This window comes from Pinus tabuliformis, chromosome 3_1 (assembly GCF_031772625.1).
Source record: "Pinus tabuliformis cultivar Carrire ecotype Pingquan chromosome 3_1, CPIR1, whole genome shotgun sequence".
Taxonomy (NCBI): domain Eukaryota; kingdom Viridiplantae; phylum Streptophyta; class Pinopsida; order Pinales; family Pinaceae; genus Pinus; species Pinus tabuliformis.
This window is the reverse complement of record NC_142301.1, coordinates 54,876,332-54,900,224: the sequence shown is the minus strand read 5'-3', so window position 1 is coordinate 54,900,224 and position 23,893 is coordinate 54,876,332. Positions and strand designations below refer to the sequence as shown.

General features: G+C 39.6%; 1 protein-coding gene across 2 annotated transcripts in view; it reads right to left on the bottom strand.

Annotated features, from left to right (window-relative positions):
• LOC149185742 (uncharacterized) overlaps positions 1 to 23,893 on the bottom strand; it is a 552,948-nt gene that overhangs the window by 507,596 nt on the left and 21,459 nt on the right. For both annotated transcript variants that reach the window (XM_089410789.1, XM_089410788.1), the window contains exons 3-4: positions 18,982 to 19,116; positions 18,099 to 18,500 (exon numbers count right to left, since the gene is read on the bottom strand). In XM_089410789.1, the coding sequence (XP_089266915.1) occupies positions 18,099 to 18,500; positions 18,982 to 19,116 (537 nt within the window). The remainder of the gene's footprint in view (positions 1 to 18,098; positions 18,501 to 18,981; positions 19,117 to 23,893) is intronic.

Genomic DNA, 23,893 nt, shown 5'->3' with positions numbered 1-23,893 from the left:
GCCTGCCTAGAAAATCGTGCAAGCTGCCAAAAATTCTGCTGTACAATTTCCTCAATTTCTGTGCCGAAAACTGTTGTACGGCCTCCTTGAAAATCTGTTGTACTGCCTCCTTGAAAATCTGTTGTACGGCTTCCTTGAAAATCGTGCCAGCAAACTCAGATTTCTGCTCCTCGATTTCTGTGCAAACTGCTGTACGACCTCTTTGAAAATCGTGCCCAAAAATCTGTCTTTCACTGTATGCTAACTCAGTTGTACGGACTTGCTAGAATGCTGCTTTGGAATGTGTGCCAAACTGCTGCCTCCTTCTCCTCCCTGGCCAGAAATCTCCCTTTCTCTCTTGCTCTCCTTCTCCCAATCTGTTCATGAAAGAATGAATGGCATTTTCCTCATTTTCCTCCTTTAATCTAACCCTAAGTGACTTTTGGGTGATCCCTAAATCCAATGGCTGAAATAGATTGAGATCTAGGGCTGAGATTAAATGCTCATTTAAGTCTCACTTTCTATTTTTTAATTCACCCCACTTTAATAAAGACCCACTTAGTCATTTATTTCCAAAGTCACTTTTCCTTTCTAATTTTACATTGACTTTATTAAAGTCACTTTAAAATTAGACTTTAGTAACTTTATCACTTGTCACTTTTAAATTAGATTTGACTTTATAAAAATTATAAAGTCACTTTAGGAGAAAAAATAAACTCTTTTGGACACTTTTCCCTAGGCCAAAGATCAGAGCCTTAGGGAACCACTTGTCCTCCGGTACCAAATTTCAACAACTTACTGTTATCTACCCCCCCGCAATACCATTCATGGTTCCAACGTGCACAGCGGTAAGTACAAAGCACTGGCACGAGAATGAATTTCAACTGCTAGTTTGCCATCGTAGGGTCGAATTGCTCTAATTTCATCGATGTCAATTGGACACGCTTGTTATATGTTCTATGTTGAAACCGCCAGATGTGGCTCAGATTTAGTGTACAGACGATGCCATTTGTGACAGGATGCAGGGCAGTTGTCATCAAACAAGAAATTCCTCTTACTCCAGGTCAATCAGTGAAAGGATCAATGTTTATACTTATGATTTTTGTTGTGGCTGAATTCCAATGGAAAGCGTCTGCCTCTTTCTTCAAGTTTGTAATGGAGAGTTGTTGCAGTTCTTTATTAGTGAAGGTCATCCAGTTTCAACTGTAACTCTATGTATTAAAAAGGAAGGAGAGGAGTTTGTCTTTGGTGATATTTTCTGAAAGCCCATTTCCTTTTATGCTATGCAATTACCATGCCTCTCTACGTCTTGTGTTAAATACACTGAGCAAATATTTAGAGAGGAAAATTCCTAATGCAGTTGACAACTTTAGCTACAACCAGCAATGATAAAATAAGGTTTTGGAGCTGCCTCTATTTTATTGAATGGATTGTCTGCACTAGTAAAAGAGTTAATGACCTTTTGAGGGATTCTCAAACAATAAGAGCTTTATTAACAAAATAGATTGCGGCCTTTACTCATTAATGTCTCCAATGATAAAATTATTCGAAATTCGAACAAAACAAATTATTCAGGAATTATGTCATGGGGCATTATATAGGTCTTCTTGAGAGTAGTATAAGGGACAGTATGAGTACTGTATGACCCAGTTCATTGTGTGCATTTTGCTCTTAATGGCAAATCTTATTCATTCGCAAGTTCAGAAGAAGGTCGACGGCTTGGTCTATTATACAAAATTCAAACAAAATTTGTTATTTTCAGCACTTCAGAAACAAGTTTTATTCATATGATTGACAGTGGGTCAAAATTTCGTGGGCATTTACAGACAGTGAATTTCGGGCTCAGATCCTGCGAAAATGGAGACGAAATTCAAAAATCCAACACGTGGGTTTTGTGCAGAATGGCGTCAATTAGGAGCAAAACAGGAATTTCTGGCAAATTCTGAGCGGTTTGGGAGATTTCCTCGGATCTCTAAAGGGTATATGTCCAGATTTCGTGATGGAAGAGACAGTGGATCAATTTTTCAGTTTATAACTGCCTATAGGAGTTCCATAGTTGAATGGCTTTGTCAAGTAGTCTTCACAATGCACTACAAGCCTACACTCAGAGGGTTGTTAGTTAACTAGTGGATAAACAAGATCTTATACCACCTGTTCCAATTTTAACAAGATACAGAAAGGAAGCTAGTATGAAGGCATTTGCTAAAGAAACGCTGAATGTGCATGAGGATAGCATTCGAGAACAAAAGAGACCTCAAGGAAATGTTATGGCAGGTTGAAGCTTAGTTGACAGTGATCTCAAGCCAACGCATGCTTTTGCTGACATATCAATGTATGTACTTTCTATGGGTTTTGATGGCACCAAAAAACTGTGAATGCAGCCATTAATAGAATATGTGAATTCACAGGCATAAAAATAATATTTTGGGATATGAGGAAATCTTTTATCGATGGTTTTTACAAAAATACTGTCTCACAAGCAACATATTCACGATATGGACTTGCTGTTGGAGAAAATTTTGTCTAGGCTATGTGTGTTCTTATGATCATTTGTTATCCCATTGCTTATCCTGTTGAGAAGGTCCTAGACTGTGTTCTTAGACACAATGAATCTACTCTGGTCAAGAAGGCATCTGAAATATTGCTTAGAGACAGGGAAGCAATTTGATAAATGAAAATATTCATAGTGGTCCTCAGCTTGGTTGTGACATTGCTAATGAAGCACTGATTGTTCAGTCTACAGTGGAAATTGATCAAGTCTTGTTGTGGAGCAAGGGCAAAATTCATGTTTTCCAATTTGATGAAGATTTGAGTTATTCAAACTAATCATACAAATTTATCTCAAAGAAAGAGCATATCATTCTGATATTTTCTTGACTATCGTATGGAATGAAATGAATGAAACGAACTGGGTTCAATGTCAGTTCTATCGGCTACATAAAAGATGGTAGGCATCATTTTGCAACACTCTTCATTATGTCATTTTTGTCAGGGGCTAATGCTGAGAGGAAACATCTTCAAAGAATGGACAACAACAGTTTCTCTAGAAATGCAGAGATCAGGCATTAAAAGATATATGGTGGTAGAAAGGTCAACACCAGCAACAGTTAACATCCCCTGAGCATCGAGTTCACCAAATTCACATTTGCAGTAGAATATTCAAGACGAAACATCAGCATTTGGATTATTTCCAGATCCATAAAAGTAGAGCATCTGGCAGTATTCAAATAATTTTCCAGATTTTAGATATTAAATAATTATGTGGAGATAAGAAATGAAATTTCACTTGGTCTATTCAAAATATATTGCAACTATTTCCAGGGGTTGACCATTTTTTTTTAAAGAAAGTTGACAAATTTCAGGGGACAACTGCACATAGTTTCAGATTTCCTGCCAAGATATTTGCAATCGAAGAATGTTATTCCAGATTTTGTGGCAAAGAATGATGCATTTTATTGAATCATATATCCCTAATCTCCATAATTATGAAGGAAAGTCAATGTGTTGAAGATCACCTCGAATTTCTAGTTGGCAGTATATCATAGAAAGTCAACCCAAATTTTCAAACATCAATGCAGTAAAATACAAGTGAAGGAATTGACTAGCATTGGAGGAAAATTATAAGGTTTTAAGGGGGCAGTTTTAGCAAATTCAGTTTTCAAAACAGTCAAAGGCACTTGGCAGCAGGGTTCATTTTTTAAGATTTGATGAACATATATTGGGTTTTTTTTATCATATCTAGATTCCAAGCAAATAATCAGCAGTCAAAAAAGCATGATCCAGACTTAAAGGCAGAAGACTTTCTGCCATTTCCAGATTTTCTACAGCATATTGTATTTTTAGTTTATTTGATAGGATTTGTTTCCTATATACTAGTGACAGTTTGAGGAAGATGTTTTCCTATATATTGTTTTATTTTTAATGTAAAAGGGTTGGCTTTTGATGCCAAATCCCTGCCATTTTTGTAAAGACTTCTATTACAGAATTTTAATTAAAGTATTATGGCTTTAGTTTCATGACAGAATTTGTTCCTCATGTATGTATTTCCTTGTGAATTCATAATCTGTTTCTGCATATGTTCAAGGTAACATAGGAGTTAGGGCAAGGCTAGGTTTGAGTATCAACCTCCCTGACAGCCCACTGCAAAGTTATCATCTACACTGAGATTAGCTAATTGAACAGTCTGTTTAAATCAGCTCCTCTGCATCATTTAATTATTGTCTTTTGTCATCTCTTGAATGTATATTTGTTTGGCTGTAGAATTCTTCTACACACATCTACTATATTTGGTTGATTAAGTATTCAATATGAATACTTAATTATCTGATTTCTCTTCTATTCCTCCACCAAACTCTTTAAGCTATGTTTTTTTGTCGGAACTAGATGTTGGCACTTTGATCAAGTTTCAGCAAGAGAGGGCTTTATTTCTGAGCAGAGATTGGATATTCATCAGCAACCACCTACAACAAATAATAGATCTGGCCATTTTGCTTCAAAGGCTATTCTCCAATGACAGTGAACAGCATTAAAAAAAGCCTTGTAACACTTGAGGGAGCCCCCTCTGGTTTGAGGGTCAGCTTGAACCTAAAGTTTGGTTGAGTTGGTTTCTCAGTGCAGTTTCACAGCCAAGAACTGCCTTCGAGAAACAGATACAGCAAATAGGCAAGCTTGCAAAATACTGGATGGCACATGTGGGGATGACATGTTCAGAGCGATGAATGATGTGATATATTATAAGGACAGGATTTACTTGGTGCCAGCATCTCGGCTCAAAGAGGATTATGTAGGCAGCTCACGATTCCCCTCTAGCAGGGCACCCTGGATTCCTCAAGACGTACCATGCCATCAAGGAGCGTTTTTCATGGAGGGGTCTCAAGGGAGACGTATTGAGGCATGTGCAAGAGTGCATAGTCTGTCAGAGGAATAAGGGAGAGCTATCACACCTAGTCGGGCTACTTCAGCCGCTCCCTATCCCAGAGAGGAAATGGGAGAGTGTATCCATGGATTTCATCACGGGACTCCCAGTTGCACAGGGACGAGATTGCATTTATGTTGTGGTGGATAAATTGACCAAGTTTGCTCATTTCTTCACCATCCCTTCGAGGTCTTCTGCCTCTCAGGTAGCAGAGTTGTTCTTTAGAGAGGTATTCCGACTACATGGTCTTCCAAAGACCATAGTCAGTGATCAAGACAGCAGATTTATGGGGGCTTTTTGGCAGGAGTTGTTCAGATTGGTGGGGACAAAGCTTACTCCTAGCACTAGTTATCACCCTCAGACGGACGAGCAGACCGAGATTGTGAATAAGTGGTTGGAGGGGTACCTGCGTAACTATGTGATTGGGCAACAGAGGGCGTGGGTGAAGTGGCTTCACCTGGGAGAATTCTGCTACAACACTACCTACCATATGTCGATTGGTATATCCCCTTTCCGAGCTCTTTATGAGTATGATGCACTTTCTTTCTCTAACATGATTTTTAGAGATAGCAGGGCCCCAAGGGCAAAGGATTGGGTCCAAGAGAGCCAAAAGATCCTCAGGCCTCTCAAGAACAACTTACAGGTGGCACGGAACTGTTGAGAAGTGTAACTAGGTTCAGTCTTCATAATGACATGTAATTGTGATTTTTATAAATGATTAAAAGAAGAAAATAAAATTATTTTTGTGATGCTTGCTTCATGGGTTTCATGAGCAAGAGATTTTGTTTAGATGGCTCCCATTGAGAGCCTCAGGATTTGTCATTAAAGTCAAAGAGTCAATGTCATGTATGAAGAGCCCTTCTTGGGCATGTGTCAAATGTATATGAGTCTATATAGCCCTCCAATGACAAGCACAAAGTCCTCCTCTTCATGTCAACTTCAAGACAAAGCAACAAACTCATGTCAGCTTCTCATTATGGAGACACACCTATTCATAAGTTCATGTCAGCTTAATATGATGGACATACCACTATAAATAGCCACCTCGGCCTATTCCACAGTCAGAGAAATTCAGACATCTCTCTGAGTTTTTCGGATGGGTAGAACAAAAGATGAGTTCGGATCTCCAGTACAGAGAACAAGATTCGGATGGGTAAGGACAACGAGGAGATTTAGGGACAAAAGTTCGGATGTCTTTGTGATTTCTGGATGGACAGTGGCAGAATGAAGTTCGCATATATCTCTGATATTCAGATAAGGATACACAGTCAGTTTATGATTTGGTGCCACCACTACTAGGAGAATTCGGTGCCTCACAAAAGGAAGGTCACAAGTGTGTAATAAAAGATCTCAGTGTTGTTACAAGGAAAGAAGGTCTCGATGGTATCTCAGAAGGCAGCAAATATGGTTCAGTGAATTCGGTGTTACATCTGAAGAAGAGGTTCAGTATCCTTGACTAACATAGTGACCATAGTTCGGTGTCATCACTTATGGTACAAAGTCTGAAGTAGAAGGAACCCAGAAAGAGTAATTGAGAAGGTGGAAGAGGACTTGTGTCTTGGTCTTGGAGTGGCTAATAGGTCAAGGGTCTTGGTCTTGGTATTCGTCAATTGGAATCTCTATAAGAAGAATTTGTGTGGGTTTTCCTCTCAAAGAGTGAGAGGTTTTGGCCCTGGCAGATAGCCTACATTCTGTGTCTCTTGTCTATTTATGTTCATGCATTGGTAACTGTTTGATGAAGAAGAACACTAATAACTTAAGCAACTAGAAGATCCTAATCTAATGAAGAAAAAGTCACTCACAAGCAGTTACTAATTGAGAGAAATCACCTAATGCTAATGCCCTAGATTTCTCAACAAGAACCAACAGAAAAGGGACACTGACAAACACGTGGTGGAGAGGCAATTTGAGGTGGGGGATATGGTTTACTTACGCCTCCAACCTTACCGACAGTCATCATTGAAGCAGATGGGGACCGAGAAGCTCAAGCTCAAGCCTTTTTTCTATGGGCCTTACAGGGTGGTCAGAAGAGTTGGGGAGGTAGCATACGAGCTGGAGTTACTGCCAGAGAGCCGGATTCACAATGTGTTCCACGTCTCATGCCTAAAAAAGGCTTTGGAACAACAAGTCACATCAGCCACTGAATTGCCTCCTTTGGATGATGAGGGGCACTTGGTACTGACACCAAAAGCCTTCTTGGAGACACGAGAGAAGAAGTTGAGGAGTAGGGTCATCCGGGAGTACTTGGTCGAATGGAAGGACTTCTTGGTTGAGGATGCCACATGGAAGAGTGAACAGATCTTGTGGCATCCAGCACTACAATTTCTTGAGGACAAGCAACATTTGGGGGGGAAGGACTGTGATGTCCCTTCTCAATAAATTTTGATAAGTGAAGGACTACAATTTTGCAATTTTGGAACCAACACAATTTTGGGACACCAACTTAGGAAAAGTGGGCCAAATGATTTAGTTGGTGGAATGTGGGGCCACCCCACATGAAATACGCACCCCTTGGAAGAAAATCGATTTTGCTAAGGTAATGTTGAAATATTTGGTGGAGGGGCCCACATGGGGAAGGAAGACAGCAAATATAAATAAGAGGAGGATGGCAGCTATTGGGGCCTTTTTGTTAACTTGTCATTTACCATTGTTGCTCAAGTTGTTCAGCTGAGTCACAAGTGTTGCTTAGCACTAGAGTTTTCCAAGGAGAAAACTCACCCTTTCTTCGGTGGACCACAAGTGCCACCCTAGGGAGATCTCACCATAATTTAGTGGAAGTTGGGGAAGCAGGAAACAAGTGGTACGAATTATTTTGCTTCATGCTGGACGCAGGATAGAGAGAGACACAGTCTTGTGGGGGTGCATTCTGGGGACAGAAGCATTGAGCCCTTGCTAGTCATTCCCTTGGCTAATTTGCAGTGGATTTCCCAAGGATTTATACGCTGGGAGAGTGTACTTTGCCCAAGTCGAAATTCTCTTGCAGAGCCCTGCACAATAGCTAACATAGGCTGCGCAATTCATGGTGGAGAAAATTGTGGTTAAGGTTAGGGGAAGAATTGTGGGGTAGAATTGAGCTGGGGGTGCAAGCTGTTGTGGGGAGATTTCTCAATATTTTGGAGGGTTGCAGAGACAAAATTTCTACAGGTTGTAATCCTAGCAATGGAGGTGTGCTTGGAATTTGGGGGTGATTTTGGAGGATCAAAACTAAAACAAACCCTTTCTGGGTTTTTCTGAGTTTTTCTGGGGAGCTCAAGATTATTTTGGTAGAATTTTCTGGGCAGTTTTGGAGGCTCAAATAGGGGTTCCACTCAACCAGCAATGCAGAAATTCTAGGGCCAGCATAGTACCTTCTGGAGGAGTCTTTTCCCTTGCATTCGGGCAGCATTCTCTCACCTGGGATTGTCTAGCTTGCCTTTGCAAGCCCAAGTGCACACGTTCATGCATTGTACTCCTCTTAGAAATATTACATGCTCCTTCTAGAGTTGCTTTAAGCTTTAGATGTAATGAGAGAGCTAAGCGTAAAGAGTTTTTTTCAAAATTAGAGGCAAAATTGAATGCAAAGGAAGCGGAGAAAAACCAATTGCAAGTTAAAACAAAGGAGCTGCAAGAAGCTGAGATAAAGATGCTTAGGAAAATTTTGACATTTAAAGCATCTCCCATGCTATCATTCTATCATGAAGCAAGTAAACCGAAGGTTAAGTTGAAGAAGATACCTCTAACCCGCCCAAAATCCCCCAGGTTAGGGCAGAGAAAGAGCTACGCTGGTGTAGAATTTGAAAGTGACCAAAAGGAAGGATACAAGACAAGTGAGCAGTTTTCCTTCTTGAAAGCAAGGGGGCAATTGTCTGAGGACAAGCAATGTCAAGAAAGGGGGATTGTAATATTCCCCATTAATTAATTGCCCAAGGGAGGATGAAATAGCTTATCCAACCCTATAGGCTATAATCATTGATAAAGGGGAAAACCCATTATCCAATGTTTTGGGGTGACATTGGATAAATTTGGGGTAGCTGGGTCAAAAATCCAAAATTTGGGGCTACTCTTGTAACCCCACATTAAATTAAGGAAAAGAGACCCCCATGAGGAATTTATAAATAAGAGAGAGATGGAATCATTTTTTATCATTGATTGGATTGGATTGGAATATCTTTGTTTCCTTTGAGCTGGGGCTTGTAGAAAATTCTTAGTTCATGTAGCCCCACCTAATTTCAATTTGTTTTGCATACAAGTTTAATGCCCAACCCCATAGTTCATTGCATATTTAATTCAATGTTTTAAAACTCCGACTCGGGTTCAGAACGGGCCGAGGGTCGACTCCGACTCCGACTCGGTATCGACTCAGCAGATTTAATTTCAATGAATCAATCGTTGAAAAAAATACATTAAATATTTATTTTTTATAAAAAAAACATAATTTTAAAGATTTTCATTCATGTTTCCAAACACAAAGCATTAGAATATAGAGAGAAGACAACATATGATCAAAGTAGGCTCATGAATATATCCATTATATCAAAATGGCACCTAGTGCATTGTCCAATACATACATGATATAGAGATCAAAACAAAAACACATAACCAAGGAGACTCTAAATGGCCTCTACAACAAAAGTAAACTGTAAAACATCACTAGGCACCAGTACTAGCCACTCTATCCTTGTATGTTGCCTTTATTTGCTCCTTTGCTTGATCTATAGCCTCATAAATGAAGGCCATAGTCAATCTTTCCCCATCCACCAACCGCAACGCCTTAACAAACCGGCCAGGGGTCCGGCTCAGCCGGTTCGGTAACAAACCGGCCACCGAACCAGTTTTTCTACCAAGCCAGCCTGGCCAGGGGTCCAGCTCGATTGAGCCGAATTTTAAAACACTGATTTAAACATGAATACAAATTGCAATTAAAACACTGCAAGGCTTCCACTACTTTTTCACTCACTTTCAGCTGATAATAAAATTTATGCAAGCATACATAGAATAAATGGACACTGATTTTTGGTCAAATCTTAGACCCTGGAAAAACCCCAAAGGAGAAAACCAGTTTGAAAGAGGATTTAATTTGCTTTTCTCGGAGAATTTATTACAGTATTAAATACACATCAAGGGTACTTATCTCCCTTGAATCTTGTGCCAAGTTCCTAGAAAATCAAGCCACTGTCTGAAACTCATGGCACTGTCAGCAATCTCTGCCCCTCTAACTGTGCCACTGTCAGACTTTTTCAGCACCTAGAATTTTGTGCCACTGCCCAGAAATTTCTCCTCGAATTTTGGGCCAGCAGATTTTTTCCCTCGAAATCTGTGCTATCAGTCCAGTAATCTCTCCTAGAAAAACGTGCTGACAGACCTTTGTTTCCTCCTCAAATTTCGGGCCTGTCAATCCTAGAAATTTGTGCCTCAGACTGATAGTTTCTACCGTCGAAATCTATGTTGAAGCTCCTTGATTTTCAAGTTGATAATACCGTCTTTTCTACATGGAAACTCATGCTGGAAACCCTGCCTTAACATTGAGATGCGCACTGCTATCTCAGCCTGGAAATGCATGCCTATTCTCCTGGGAATTCGAGCCTCACTTATAGCCTTCAAACTCGGCCTGCTGTTGGTTCTTTCCTTTAGCAAAATAGGTCTCACAGCCTTCCTTCTCCTTCTCTTCCTCTTCTCCTCTTCTCCAACACTTGCACATGAAGAATGAATGTCTCCTTTGCCTTTTTCCTCCTTTTTAGTCTCATAATGATGAGAAGCCCTATCCCTAGCATCAAGGGCTGAGATTAGATATCAGCTCTCCTTGATCAAGAGTGGAGATCTAATCTCCCATTGACCCCCTCTTATGTCCCCCCCTTCATTAATGAGCCTCCCTAGTCACTTTAATGTCTTTTTGTACCTTGTACTTTTTTCTCATAAAGTCACTTTAAAAACATAAAGTAACTTTAATATAATAAAGTACCATGTACTTTTTGTACCTCATAAAGTGACTAAAAAGTCACACGACTTTAATAACTCATAAAGTCACACTAAAAAGTGGGTCTCATGTGGTTTCCTAGTCCAAACAGAAAAAGCACTAGGAAACACCTCCTTGGTACCTTTTTCAACACGGCTTTGAGGGTTTTAAGACCCCTCCTTCGATTAGTTTCGGTGGAGGTGATCCCACTCTAGCTAATCCTCTATCTTCTCTAATCTTCTATCTTTTATCTAATTCTCCCATTGACCCCATCTTATGTCCCCCCCTTCATTAATAAGCCTCCCTAGTCACTTTAATGTCTTTTTGTACCTTGTACTTTCTTCTCATAAAGTCACTCTAAAAACATAAAGTAACTTTAATATAATAAATTACCATGACACCATGTACTTTTTGTACCTCGTAAAGTGACTAAAAAGTCACACGACTTTAATAACTCTTAAAGTCACACTAAAAAGTGGGTCTCATGTGTTTTCCTAGTCGAAACAGAAAAAGCACTAGGAAACACCTCCTTGGTACCTTTTTCAACACGGCTTTGAGGGTTTTAACTTTTAAGACCCCTTCTTCGATTAGTTTCGGTGGAGGTGATCCCACTCTAGCTAATCCTCTATCTTCTCTAATCTTCTATATTTTATCTGATTCGGAGATATATGTAGGAGAATTGGTTTTGGAGGGCATTATGGGCATAACTTTAAAGTAGCGTGGCAGTCTGAGGTATTGTGGAAGAAATGAACATCATTTGAGGTTGCATCCTCTTTCTGAGGCTCAATCTGGGAACAGGGGATCTCTCATACGGGTTTCATTTGTGGTGGCGAATTGCATTTTTTGAGGTAGCACATGTTGGAGGAAATTCCATCTAAGGCAGCGAGATTTCTTCCTGAGTAAAGTCTGGGTGGAACCCCAGATCGGGTTGCAACAAAGACTGAACAGGCTCGCTCTGAACAGTGGATTGGGTCTCCTGAGATCAACTCGGGCTGGAAAAAGCCCTGCTGTAGCAGCGAATTATCTGTTCAAGGAAACGAAGGATATCTCAGTGAATTTCCTTTGTCTTTCCTGACCACCAAAGTTCGGGCAGCATAGCTGTGGCACCCAAGCCTGGCTGGAGCATCGTAGGACAGCAAGGTTCTTAACCAAATTAAGAGGAAGGGTCGAATTAGGGCACAGAAACTCCTATTTCACCTTCAGTGCCCACTCTGTAATAATAGTCGCTGGAGTAACTGACCATTCTTGAAGGGTAGATTTGGAAGTGGATTCTGCTAAGCTCCCTCCAGAGATAGCAAGCAACTTAATCTGGTCCCCCCATAGCAGAAGGGCCGAAATCAAAGTTAAATTGGCAGTGGGAGTCTATCTGAAGGTTGAGGATCACATTCAAATAAGGTGGTGACTCTCATCACAGCAGTTTACAAGGTAGCGGATAGTGAAAGGGGTTCAAGCAACGTTGCGAAAATCGCGATTGGGATTAAATCGGCGAGGGGAAAAAATCGGAAAAATCGGTAAAAATCGGGAAAAAATCGTAAAATACAAAAATATTCATTTTTTTTTCAATTTTTTTCATTTCTAGTGCAACATCACACACAACAGTGAATCATGTCATGAAAAATAAGTCCTGACTCCTAAGTCCCAACTCAGCCTCAAAATATCAACAAAAAATATAATAATGTATCTCATATCATGAGTCATAATGTCATATACAATGAAATGAACCAAATAACTAATACTACTGATTTCCTCTGCCCCTCTTGCGATAAAATGCAATAGCTTTCCCTTTCCCTCTAGATGTAGATGTCGGTGGAGTTGGCAGTGGACTCTGTTGTGCTCTAGAAGCTGAAGAACTAGGAGCTACAAGAGGTAGACCACGTCCTCTACTGGTGGCAGGGGTAGCCTGGGTAGGTGGTGTCACCTCCTCCTCCTGTTGCTCCTCCTCCTCCTCCTCCCCCTATACACCTTCCACTACCTCCTGCGCTAACCAATCATCGGCAGACTCCATAAGAGGCCTCTCGGCCTCAACCCTCCATGCAGCAGTGGTGTCAATCTCATCCAATGAGATGGCCTCCATATCAGGTATCCTCTCAAGTTGCCTCACCCACAATCGAAGATTGTAGTAGACGTAGACCATATCATTAAGTCGTTGGGGCTCCAACTTGTACAAAGATCATACAATAATAATTATAAAAAAATATTATTTAATGAATTCAAAAAATTAGTTAGAAATTTGGAATATTTTAAATTTTAAGTTTAACCTGTTGCGCTTCTTGTTGTGTATTTTTTCAAATACACTCCAGTTGCGCTTGCATCCTGAGGAGCTACATGTTTGGCTGAGGATTCGAATGGCAAGCTTTCGCAGATGGGGTACTCTGGCACCATAGCGAGTCCACCATGCATCTACAACAAAATTACAAATAAGATAAACATAAGAAAAAAATGAAATTTGAAAGTTGAAGCAAAGTATGAAGTTATGAACTTGAAGAGACAATGAAATTTGAAACAAACTAAAAAATACCTAGCATTTTAGTCTTCCTATCAACCACAGCCATCTCAAAGCTAAATGTGCCACCTGCCATCCTGTATATCTCCATTTCTTTGGAGATTTTTGCACGTTCTGCTAGAGATCGCACCATCCTCTGAACACAGGTTAAGAATCCATCCATGATCTCAACATCAAATAAGAACCCACATGGGTAAGAAAATGCGAGGTTCAAGTAGATCCCTGCAGCATGAATGGGACGATGGAGTGTGTTGTTCCATCGTTCATCAATCACTTCCCATAGAAGGAGTTGTTTCTGAAACCCCTCATCTCCCTTATCATCATAGTAGGCCCGAATGGATTCTTTGGCCCTGTCCATGGCCTCATACAAATAGCCCATTGCGGGCTTCTCACCATCAACTAATTGAAGAACCTTTACCAAAGGTTCAGTAACATTGCACACCTCCTGCACTCCCGCCCAGAAGTTTTCCTAGTATGAAACTAATCTGCATATGGCCTCTCCCTCTGGTTTGCGACTAAATGTCAAAGCACGCCACTCATCTGAAAGAAACATTTTCTTCACATCCCACATAGAATTCAAGAGGGATTGAAGAGATATGAAACTAATGGCAAACCGTGTAATGGCGGGGCGCACCAACTCCTTGTTGTTGGTGAATTTTCTCATCAAGCTAAGCACAGATGCATGGTTATATATAAATTTTGTAATGTTTTTTTACGAGTCAACAATATCTTTGACAAAGGAAATTTTTCCTATGTCCTCCAACACCAGATCAATACAATGTGCAGCACAAAGTGTCCAAAATAAAATAGGATGCCTCTCCATAAGCATCTTGCCAGCAACAACATAATTTGCAGCATTGTCCATTATGACTTGGACAACATGTTCTGCACCCACCTCCAAAATAAACACATCCAACAAATCACATAATAATTTTGCATCTTTGATATGTGAAGATGCATCAACAGATTTCATAAACATTGTCCCCTTGGAACAATTAACCAAAAAGTTTATAAGGGTTCTCCCCTTTTGGTCGGTCCAACCATCTGACATCACAATGCATCCTGTTTGTGCCCATGATGCCCTAAACTCCTCCAATCTTTTGGTGCAGTCAACCTTTTCATCTTGAAGAATGTGGCCTCTAAAGTCATCATAAGAAGGGATTTATACCCTAGGCCAACAATTGCAATAGCATCAACAACAGGCTGGAAAAATGGATTATTCCTTACAACGCTGAAAGGAATATCATTCCAAAGAAGAAACTTGCCCAACAACTTGTCAGCTTGTTCTTTCTCCTTTTTTTTAAGCATTGAAGTGATAGATGGTTGTGAACCAGCCGTGGTTCTAGGAACAAAAAATTATGAGGTAGCTACAGGGTTGGTTGTAGACATTGATGCTGAAGTAGAACCAGTGCCACTTCCATATTCACATCCTAACACACTCCCTGCTAGTTGCTTCTTCAGATCTGCTTTGGTCACTTTGTCTTGCTCTAATTCTTCCAATGATCTCATGGCTCTTCGGATGATTTCTGCATTTGTATTGGTGCAAGGCCCTACATCATGTCCAGGGATTTGTGCAAGGTGATACTTCAATCTCTAAACCCCTTCTGACATATGTTGCCCACACAACTTGCAAGACAAGTCTATTGTTAATTTTAGCTATGTTCTATGCTTAGAGCAATTTATTTCAATTTTCACAGTTACGTCAATACCTTTTCTAGATTAGCAATCACATTAGCATTAAAGTAAATTGCAGATAAAACATAAACATAGATCGCAGAAGACAAGCCAAGACAAGAGGACACAAGATGTGGCGCTAGCCAGGGACAAACCCAAATGTGGGGAAACCCGTGATCAATTCTTCTTATATGTTCTTCAATAGTTCAGCAGAGAGAGAGAGAGATAGTACATTTACAACAGAACTCAACACTTTGACTTATAATAGCATAGATCATCTCTAATAGGATGATACATGAGGTAGCTGAACTCAGTTGAAGACGTGTTGCTTCAACTGATTCTCTAAGGTGACTCCATCACCTATCATTGTGTTGCACCTCGTCATCATGCTGCACCTCACTGTGTTGCATCATGCTGCACCCATCATCACTATGTTGGACCTCATTACCATGCTGCACCTTCCGATACTGCAACATCTTGTTGTACCTTATCATCTTGCTGCACTTACCAGTGTTACCTCATCCTGTACCTTACTGTGCCCATCATGTTGCATCTCATTGTAGCATCTAATATCATTGTACTATACTAGCAAGTGCTGCACACAACATGCTACACTTTACATTGTCATGATGCCCATCATTGTGTTGTAGCATTTCACATCATGCTGCCCCTTATCACAATGTTGTCACTGCTCATACTGTTGCACCATGATTGCTTGCTGTCCCATGCAAGCACCATGTCCTTGCTGTCCCATCTACCATGCTCCACCATGATTGCATTTGCTGCACCTTGTTGTTGTTGCTGTCCTGTTGTGCCATCATTGCACCATGCCATTGTTGTTGTCCCATTGCACCATGCCATTGCTGCACTGTGTGCTTATTGCACCTTGCCCGATGTGCTTGCAACACCATGCTTGGCACCATGTGCTTGTTGTAACTTGTACCTTGCTTACCGTACTACTGTCCCAATTGGCTATTGCTATTGCTTGGAGAGAAATCAAGAGTGAAGTGTGTGTGAAATGACTCTCAAGTCATCTCATTTTATACTAAAATGTTGAGCACGTGTGGGGGTTATATGGTTGCTAGCCAACCTTGACGATTTATCTTATAACACAAATAAATTCATAACTCCATGAATATTTATGCAATCGGATGATCTTTAGATCAATCCTACACCTCCTGATGAGAGGGATCCGAGAAAAATATCACCCTCCATCCATCAATTTGGTCACTTGAAGTGGCCTGCGACTAGGGCACCATGGACCTGCAATTAGGGCATCATAGTAACCCTTCTTGACTGTCTAGGGCTTGTAGAGACCAACATATAGGGCAGCGTGTAGGCTTCCTTTTTTATTGTGTCTAGGGCTCATAGAGACCAGCGTGTAGGCTTCCTTCTTGACTGCTTTCAGGGCTCATACTAGAGCTTCCTCTCTTAGATTTCTCTTCCACTAAAACCCAGAACAAGTGGAGAGAAATCAAGAGTGAAGTGTGTGTGAAATGACTCTCAAGTCATCTCTTTTTATACTAAAATGTTGAGCACATGTGGGGGTTATATGGTTGCTAGCCACCTTTGACAATTTATCTTATAACACAAATAAATTCATAACTCCATGAATATTTATCGGAATCGGATGATCTTTAGATCAATCCTACACCTCTTGATGAGAGGGATCCAAAAAAAATATCAGCTGCCATAAATAAGATGACCCACATGGAGTTTGGCCCTAGTTGCTAATTTTAACATTTATTCTATCAAACCCTCCATCAGGTTCACCAAATTCCCACAGAGGGTCCAATTTCCTTGGCATGTTTGTAACTTGGTCGAACTCTTGAGTTTTAATATAAGATGAAGTTTAAAGTTGAACCTATGGCACAATAAGAATTGCAAGTTACCAAAAAAAAAAAAAAAAAAAAATTACATACATGACACAACACATTGAATTTTTGACAAACAAACAAAAAAGCATCAACTCAATCCAATAATAATAGAAAAAAATGCACATTCAAATCCAATAAAAAATGATGCAAAAAAATAGAGCACAAGAAAAAATTAAACTAATAAATCTAACAATCAATTTTTTGCATTTTTGACCAAAATGAACCCTCTCCACTCTATGCAACAAAAATGGAAAAACAACAAAAAAAAAAACCATCAAATCCACTTAAAAATCATTGATAATCAATGGGTTATAAAAACCCAAGCAAAAACAAGAAAAAAACCAAAACAAAATGGCCAAATTTGGTGCCCATACCTGGAAACCACGGTTTGCCGAATAAATTTGGTCCAAACACGAAGTTCTCTAGCTTGAGATGCTAAAATCTCCCGTTTTTCTCCTCCTCTACCCTAGTAGACGCCTTCCTCTCCTCCTCAGCTCTCAAACAAGTCCGATGTCTGCTAAAAATGAGAAATAAAACTCATCAATTTGCTTATAAAACGCGTTGTCCCAATGGGTCACAATTTTTTCTATTCGAATCGCGATTTTTTCGGGGATTAACCAAAAAAAAAAAAACTTTGTAAAAATCGCTCGATAATATCGGCTGAGTCAAAAATCGCGATTTTCGCAACACTGGGTTCAAGAACCCCCTGATAAGAATAGGCAGCGAAGGAGCCGGATAGCACAGGTACTCAGAGCAGTAGCAGGAAGAAAACGATAAGCTAGTAGTTGGCTGTTAGATAGAATTATAAACTCCTGAAGAGGAATATTACTGTCCTTGCGTATTCGGTACTGTAACATTTCTAAGGAGTAGATTTATGTATGCTGTAAACTGATATGTACTGTTGGTATTACTAAAATACCCATTCACTTGTTTATTGCTGTGCATCCAATGCCTTTTTGTTGATTTGAATGAAAAATACTGTGATATTAGCACAATATTCTTTATGTTCCTAAAACCCTGAGAGCAAAAATTCCCTAGGGATATTACACTTTGCTTAGAAAATTAAAGTCATACACAAATGGTTTCAGAACATGATAAATATTAATAAATTGTGTTTTAGTTGACATCTCGTTGAAGCAACAATTAAACTAACTTCAATTTTGAAACATAAACCACAATATGAAAACAAAAATAATATATGAAACATAGAACCTATACCTCATATATCTCTGCCATCTTGAAAGCAAATGCATCAAGTGAATCTGGGGTCAGGGGTAAATCTCTTCTATTTTTTCTTGCTATAAATGCTCGCATATTGTGTAGTCTGGCCCTTCTTATAATATGTAACAACTCTTTCACAGCATCTGATGGAACTGTCTTCCTCTTGTTTTGTTCAGGCTTCTTTTTATTGTACCTTGCCAGAAAGTCCAGTAGCGCTAATCTTGCAGGTGCATTCTCCGCCAGAAAATTACATCGAGAAAGACCTTCACAGTTTGCAATCTGAGACCTTTGCATAACACTTTCATCCAAAATTTGAGCAGCGATCCTTTCCAAGTCTGCATCATCATTAAAACATTCCCTTCCAATAGATACATTCATTACATCAGAAGTGTCTAGTGCCTGTACAGACATCAGAGGAAAGACAAAGTAGAAAAGAAACTGTTAGAAATCTATTAAAATGTTTTGAGACAAGGATCTACGTTGTGGTTAAGTAAATCTCAATACTCACGAGATAAAACAGAACTTCCTGTATTCCTTTAGATGTTGCAAACCTTCAAATTTCATGCCTTAATGTTCAAAAACATGAAACTTTTGAATAGCAAAACTATATTGTGACAAAATAGCATGCTTGTAGTACAATTAGCAGCTACAGTTAAGACTTTCTGAGTTGTTTGAGATTTTATCCTTCATGCCAAATATGAGACATCCTACAAGAAGAAGCATGATAAATTCAATTTGATCCAGATTCCAGTGGGCAAGTGCTTGCCTTTTTGCAAGGCAGAAAAGAATGGAAGTAAAATGTCTCCTGAAACATAGGCTGGACCGTAAGTATAAACAACTAGAGAGAAATGTTAAAGCAAATGCAAAAGGCGGTACTGACCTCCTGAAGAATCCTTTTCACAACTTGTTGTGAGTTATTCTCATCATAGATTATGTAATTACCATTCAAACTATAATCAGATATTTGTGGGGACGATCTTAAAATCCTTGCACAGACACTATGAATAGTCCCAACCTGGAAACATATTGGAAAAACCAATTAGAGCTCAGAAAAAAACAGAATCATGATGCAAGTAAATTACAAATCCCATAAGAAAAGCCAAGTTCTCGAGTATTTCCTTCCGCTAAGAAATTAACAAAAGCACACTAAGAACTTACCACTTATCAGTAAAATTAAGATTTCCAAGAACCTGGTTACACAAAACCAGTAGACAAAGCAGTTTTCTTCAATAACAAAGAAAGCGTCCTAGAGACAGGAGCAATATCAGGGTGTTTCACATATTTTTAGAAACAATGAATGCTCGTTGTTACCACAATAAGGTAGTTAGGGATATTATAAATTGTAATGTCCCCAATTTCAGTTTCCCTTATCACGTGGCTAGGATGGATTTCCAGGATTGGTGACTGCTTGATCATGAGAACAAGATTTCTTTATCAGTGGACCTAGAGGGTTTTGGAGGAGTTGTATAGGGTCTGACAGCGATCGCTCACAGCATTTCATCATCAGGGCCAGTTCAGAACAGTTTATTCTTGGTTTTGCCACATTCCGACAATTCCCGTAAAATAGGGTTATTATTGAGCATATTTTAATTAAATACGCTTAATGTGTCATTTTGGGAAGAATATTTGATGAAACACCTTAGTGTAATAGCTCATTGGAACCAAAACGAAGAGATCTACAGGATGGGATGGTGAAAAGTGACTTTCAGTGGCCTGAGAGATCGTAGAGGCAGATTTACCATTTTCCTAGATTAAAAGTGACTTTAATTAGTCACTTAATTAAATAAAAAGGGGAAATGCTTAATTGAGGAAAAAGGCCAAGTGACTAAAATGAAATAAAATAAAAGTCACTTAAGATAAGGATAAGAGGAGAAGCTTCTAGAGTGGGAAATAAAATAATAAAATAAATTGCTTCTAGAAGGTTGGAGAGGGATCCAACCGATCTTTAAAAGGAGTGGAAGAAAATCATTTGGGACATCTTGGATTTGTGTATTTGCTTTTGGTAAGATTTGGAGAACCTAGTTCTCAGCTTCAGTCAACCCCAAGACGAGAACCCTTGGGTTTCCATTTCTTGTGAGTTGGAGAAGAACCCAACCCACTGTTGATGAGATTTCATTCAGAAATATCATGAAGCTTTAGCGATATCAGTTGGTGAGCAGATATGTACTTTGGAGTGGGGATCACATAGATCTCCAACCTGTGCTACATCTTCGGTGATTTGAGGAGCTACTATCAGCCATTATTATTGTTGTAACAAACTATTATATTAATATAATAAGGCTGAATCTAGCCGAGTTTGTGGCTATCTATCTTGTGTATTTTGTGATTGAAGTATTTCTGGGTTATTTTGTGCCCGTGTTTTTGTGTTATTCCTATTAAGAAAAAAATTATGGCAAAGTTTTTCCTAAAAATAATAATTAAAATAATCCGGGATATTACAGTGGTATCAGAGTGGTTTTTCTGCCAGCCTGAGGGTATTTTTATTGGAGATCGATTTTGAAGGCCAAGATCGAGGGTTTCAGGGGGAATCCTCTCACTGGTTTCAGTGGACATTATTTCCACCCTAATTGGTTCATCCCATTTCAATGGACATCATTGCCACCCTAGTTCGAGTTTCTATTGACCACCAATTGCAGGTCTATTATTCTTCAGGAGTTCAAGAGTTATTTCTTACAGAAGAATTATTTTACTACAGCAAGCAGAGTTAAACATTTGCCAGAGTGTTGTCTGCAGAAGAAATTGTTATTGTACCAGGGCAGAATTAGCATTCTATTGGGGACATTTCCACATATTACCAAGACTGAAGTTTTGGGCTGAATCTCTTTCCCACTTATTAGGCAGAGTTCAACTAGTTCTTCTAAGCATGGATATCTTTATTAGTGGGCTGTGATCCATCCTTCCTGGGCGTGATTATTCTGTCTAGTAGGCTGAGATCTATTGTTGATCCTCGTTTGACAGGACAAGATCCTTCATATTTCTGGGCACGTTCCTTATATGTTGGCAGGTCGAAATTCTTGGAAAACTGGGTGTGTTCTTCTATTTCTTGGTAGGCCAAAATTCTTTATATACCTGGGCAAAATTCCTTGTATTTTCTAGGCGGGTTTTATTGCATTTATGGGCATGATTTCATTGGTTGGCAGGCTGAGTTTGTGGTAACTTTGGGTGTGTTTCTCTCTTTTATTGGCAAGGCCGAGAGCATCCGCACCAAGAGTAATTTAGGAGGACCGAGAGCATGATTACCAAGACCAAGTTCACATCATCATTCAGGTCCAGAGTCTTCTTGCGTTTGGAAGCGAATCAGTAATTAATTGAGGAGGCTGAAAGCACTTTATTGCAGGGGTCGAGGATTCTCTGTATCACAAGCCAAGAACACCAATTCTTGGAGGCTGAGAGCCTCAACGTATTCCAGGTCCGTATTCCAAGTCAAGAATAATTAACCACTGAAGGCTAAATTGCTCAACACTTGTGAGGCCGAACTGCTAAAGAGGAGTTGAGTTTATCCTTCTAAGAGATCGAGTTTACTTGCCCATTTTGGGAAGGCCAATTTCACCTTCAAGAGGCCAAGATTAATACTTATTGAGGGGCCGAGTTGATCAATTCTATTTTGTGGTGATCGAGCTCACATTTGAGAGGCCAAAATATTAATTTCGTGGAGGCCGAGGAGCATCAACAAAGGGGACGATTTGCTCAGTATCTGAGAACATTAAAATATTTGTCATAAGCCTTGTATTTGTATATTTGTAAGGATATTACCTTGTATTGTAAACCTGTGAGTATTGTGTGGCTACAGCATTGGTGTCTTTATGTATCTATAGCCATGTATAATGAGCTGGGTGAGAGGATACAGTGAGGCTGCATGAGGTGTTTAAACCTCCATGTAATTGCTGAGTGTAATTTGTAAAGGTTGAATATGTCTTGATATGGGAGGCCTATTGCTGGTTTGTATTAAGTCAAAGTTTTATTGTATACTGTCGGTGAAGTTGACAGTCAGAGTTATGTGTATACTGCGGATTTAAGTTATGAGTCAGCTTTATGTATTTGTCAAAAGTAGAGTCTTGTCACCATTGTTGGAATATGGATGATTGGGAGAAGACCTTCATAAATGCCCTTAATAACTTAGCAGCCGTTGGTTTTTTGGGCCACAATCCTTCCATGGGCCAAAGAACAAAACCAAACAGCAGACCCTTTTCAAAGGGGGTATATGCTATCCTACAGGCGGAAAAAATAAGGGATTTGCAGAAAGAACTGGAGGTAGGGAATTGGCTCTTTGCACTTGGATCAGATTTGAAGAACATGAAGATGACTGCGAAAACTCTCCTTAATCTTGAGAAATTGGATTCACACCTTTCTAAGGTGAGCCAGTCAGATTTGAGGGTTCTAAATTGGGCACTCAAACCAACAATGTTTGCCTTGATCCAGCAAAGATTCTTGGAGCACCCTTGTGAAGGGGTCAAACTTATCGTTGCCTCCTGTCCCAGTGAGATTATCAGAATAACTTCACCTATGCTCCCTTACAATGATGACATTATGAAGGAAGTTTTCAAGCTAATTGAAGAAAGTCTTTAGGGACTACATGACACCTTGGGTCCTACCCTTGGGAAGAGGCTCAAGATATTAGAGATCATGGTTGGAGTTATGGTTAACCATGATGCCATTTGTAAGATGCTGCAGTCCAGATTGTTGGCCAATTGGAGGAATGAACAGGTAGTATCACCTGTTGCTTATGCACAATTCAATTGAAAGATCTATTATGTGAGTATGTGAGGAAATCAATGTTCATTTTTGTCTTCCCATTATTCAAAAATAAATAAATATCTAACCTAAACAAGTCTTAAATTGACTCTTTTGAAACACATAATTTCTAACTTAAATATGTAAAGTATTAGATAAGACCATTCCACATATACTCCAAAACTCTCATCCCATTGGGATTACCAAAAAACACAAGTCCTTTCCCTAATCTTCTCAAACAGTTCTTGGTCCCAAATTCAGCCCACACTTTGATACCCTATTTGATTTCAGAAGATGCATCAAGTAGTTTAAAAAACCGGCCGGCTTGAACCGGAAACCAATCAAACCAGCTGTTTCATTGGGTGACCGGATCAAACTAGACAAAAAACCGGGTTTAATGGCCTATTTCACCCAAAATCCACAAAAACTGGCCCAACCGGCCGATTTAGGATGGAACCAGCCGGTTTATGGTCAAACCGGCTGGTTCCGTCCTAAACCGGTCGGTTCATTGCCAAGGCCACGGTGGACTCACACGGCATAGTTTAGGAAGCTTCCTAGGTGTTTTGGAGGGAAAGTAAGGGTTGTTTCCCTCCAAAAACACCCTCTCCAAGCCTTTAAAAAGAGCTCACACCCCTCATTTGCCTCACACATCTCATTTGGAGTTTTTGTGAGTTTGATTGGGAGCTTGGAGAGTGTTGAGTTTTTGTTGGAGTAGTCATCTTGGAGGCTTGGAGTTGGAGTTGGAGCAATTTTGGAGATAGTTTGGAGTTGTTAGTAGAGTTGGCATCTTCAATGGGAGGTTAAGGAAGCTAATTTGCATTTCTAGGTAAGGATTTTCACTTGAAAAAATCCTCATTTCACTGTTGTCCATGTATTAAACCTTTTTATGTGTTCTATGCTATCAAATCTCTAGTCTATGCTATCAAATTTTGTAGGCTACATATGCATTTATTTTCCTAAATTTATCTTAGGTTTTCCATTTTTCTTAGTTGCAAATTTTTTTTAAATGGCAGATTTCTTTGCAAATTTTAATTATTTCAAGCCATCATGGCTCCAAAAGC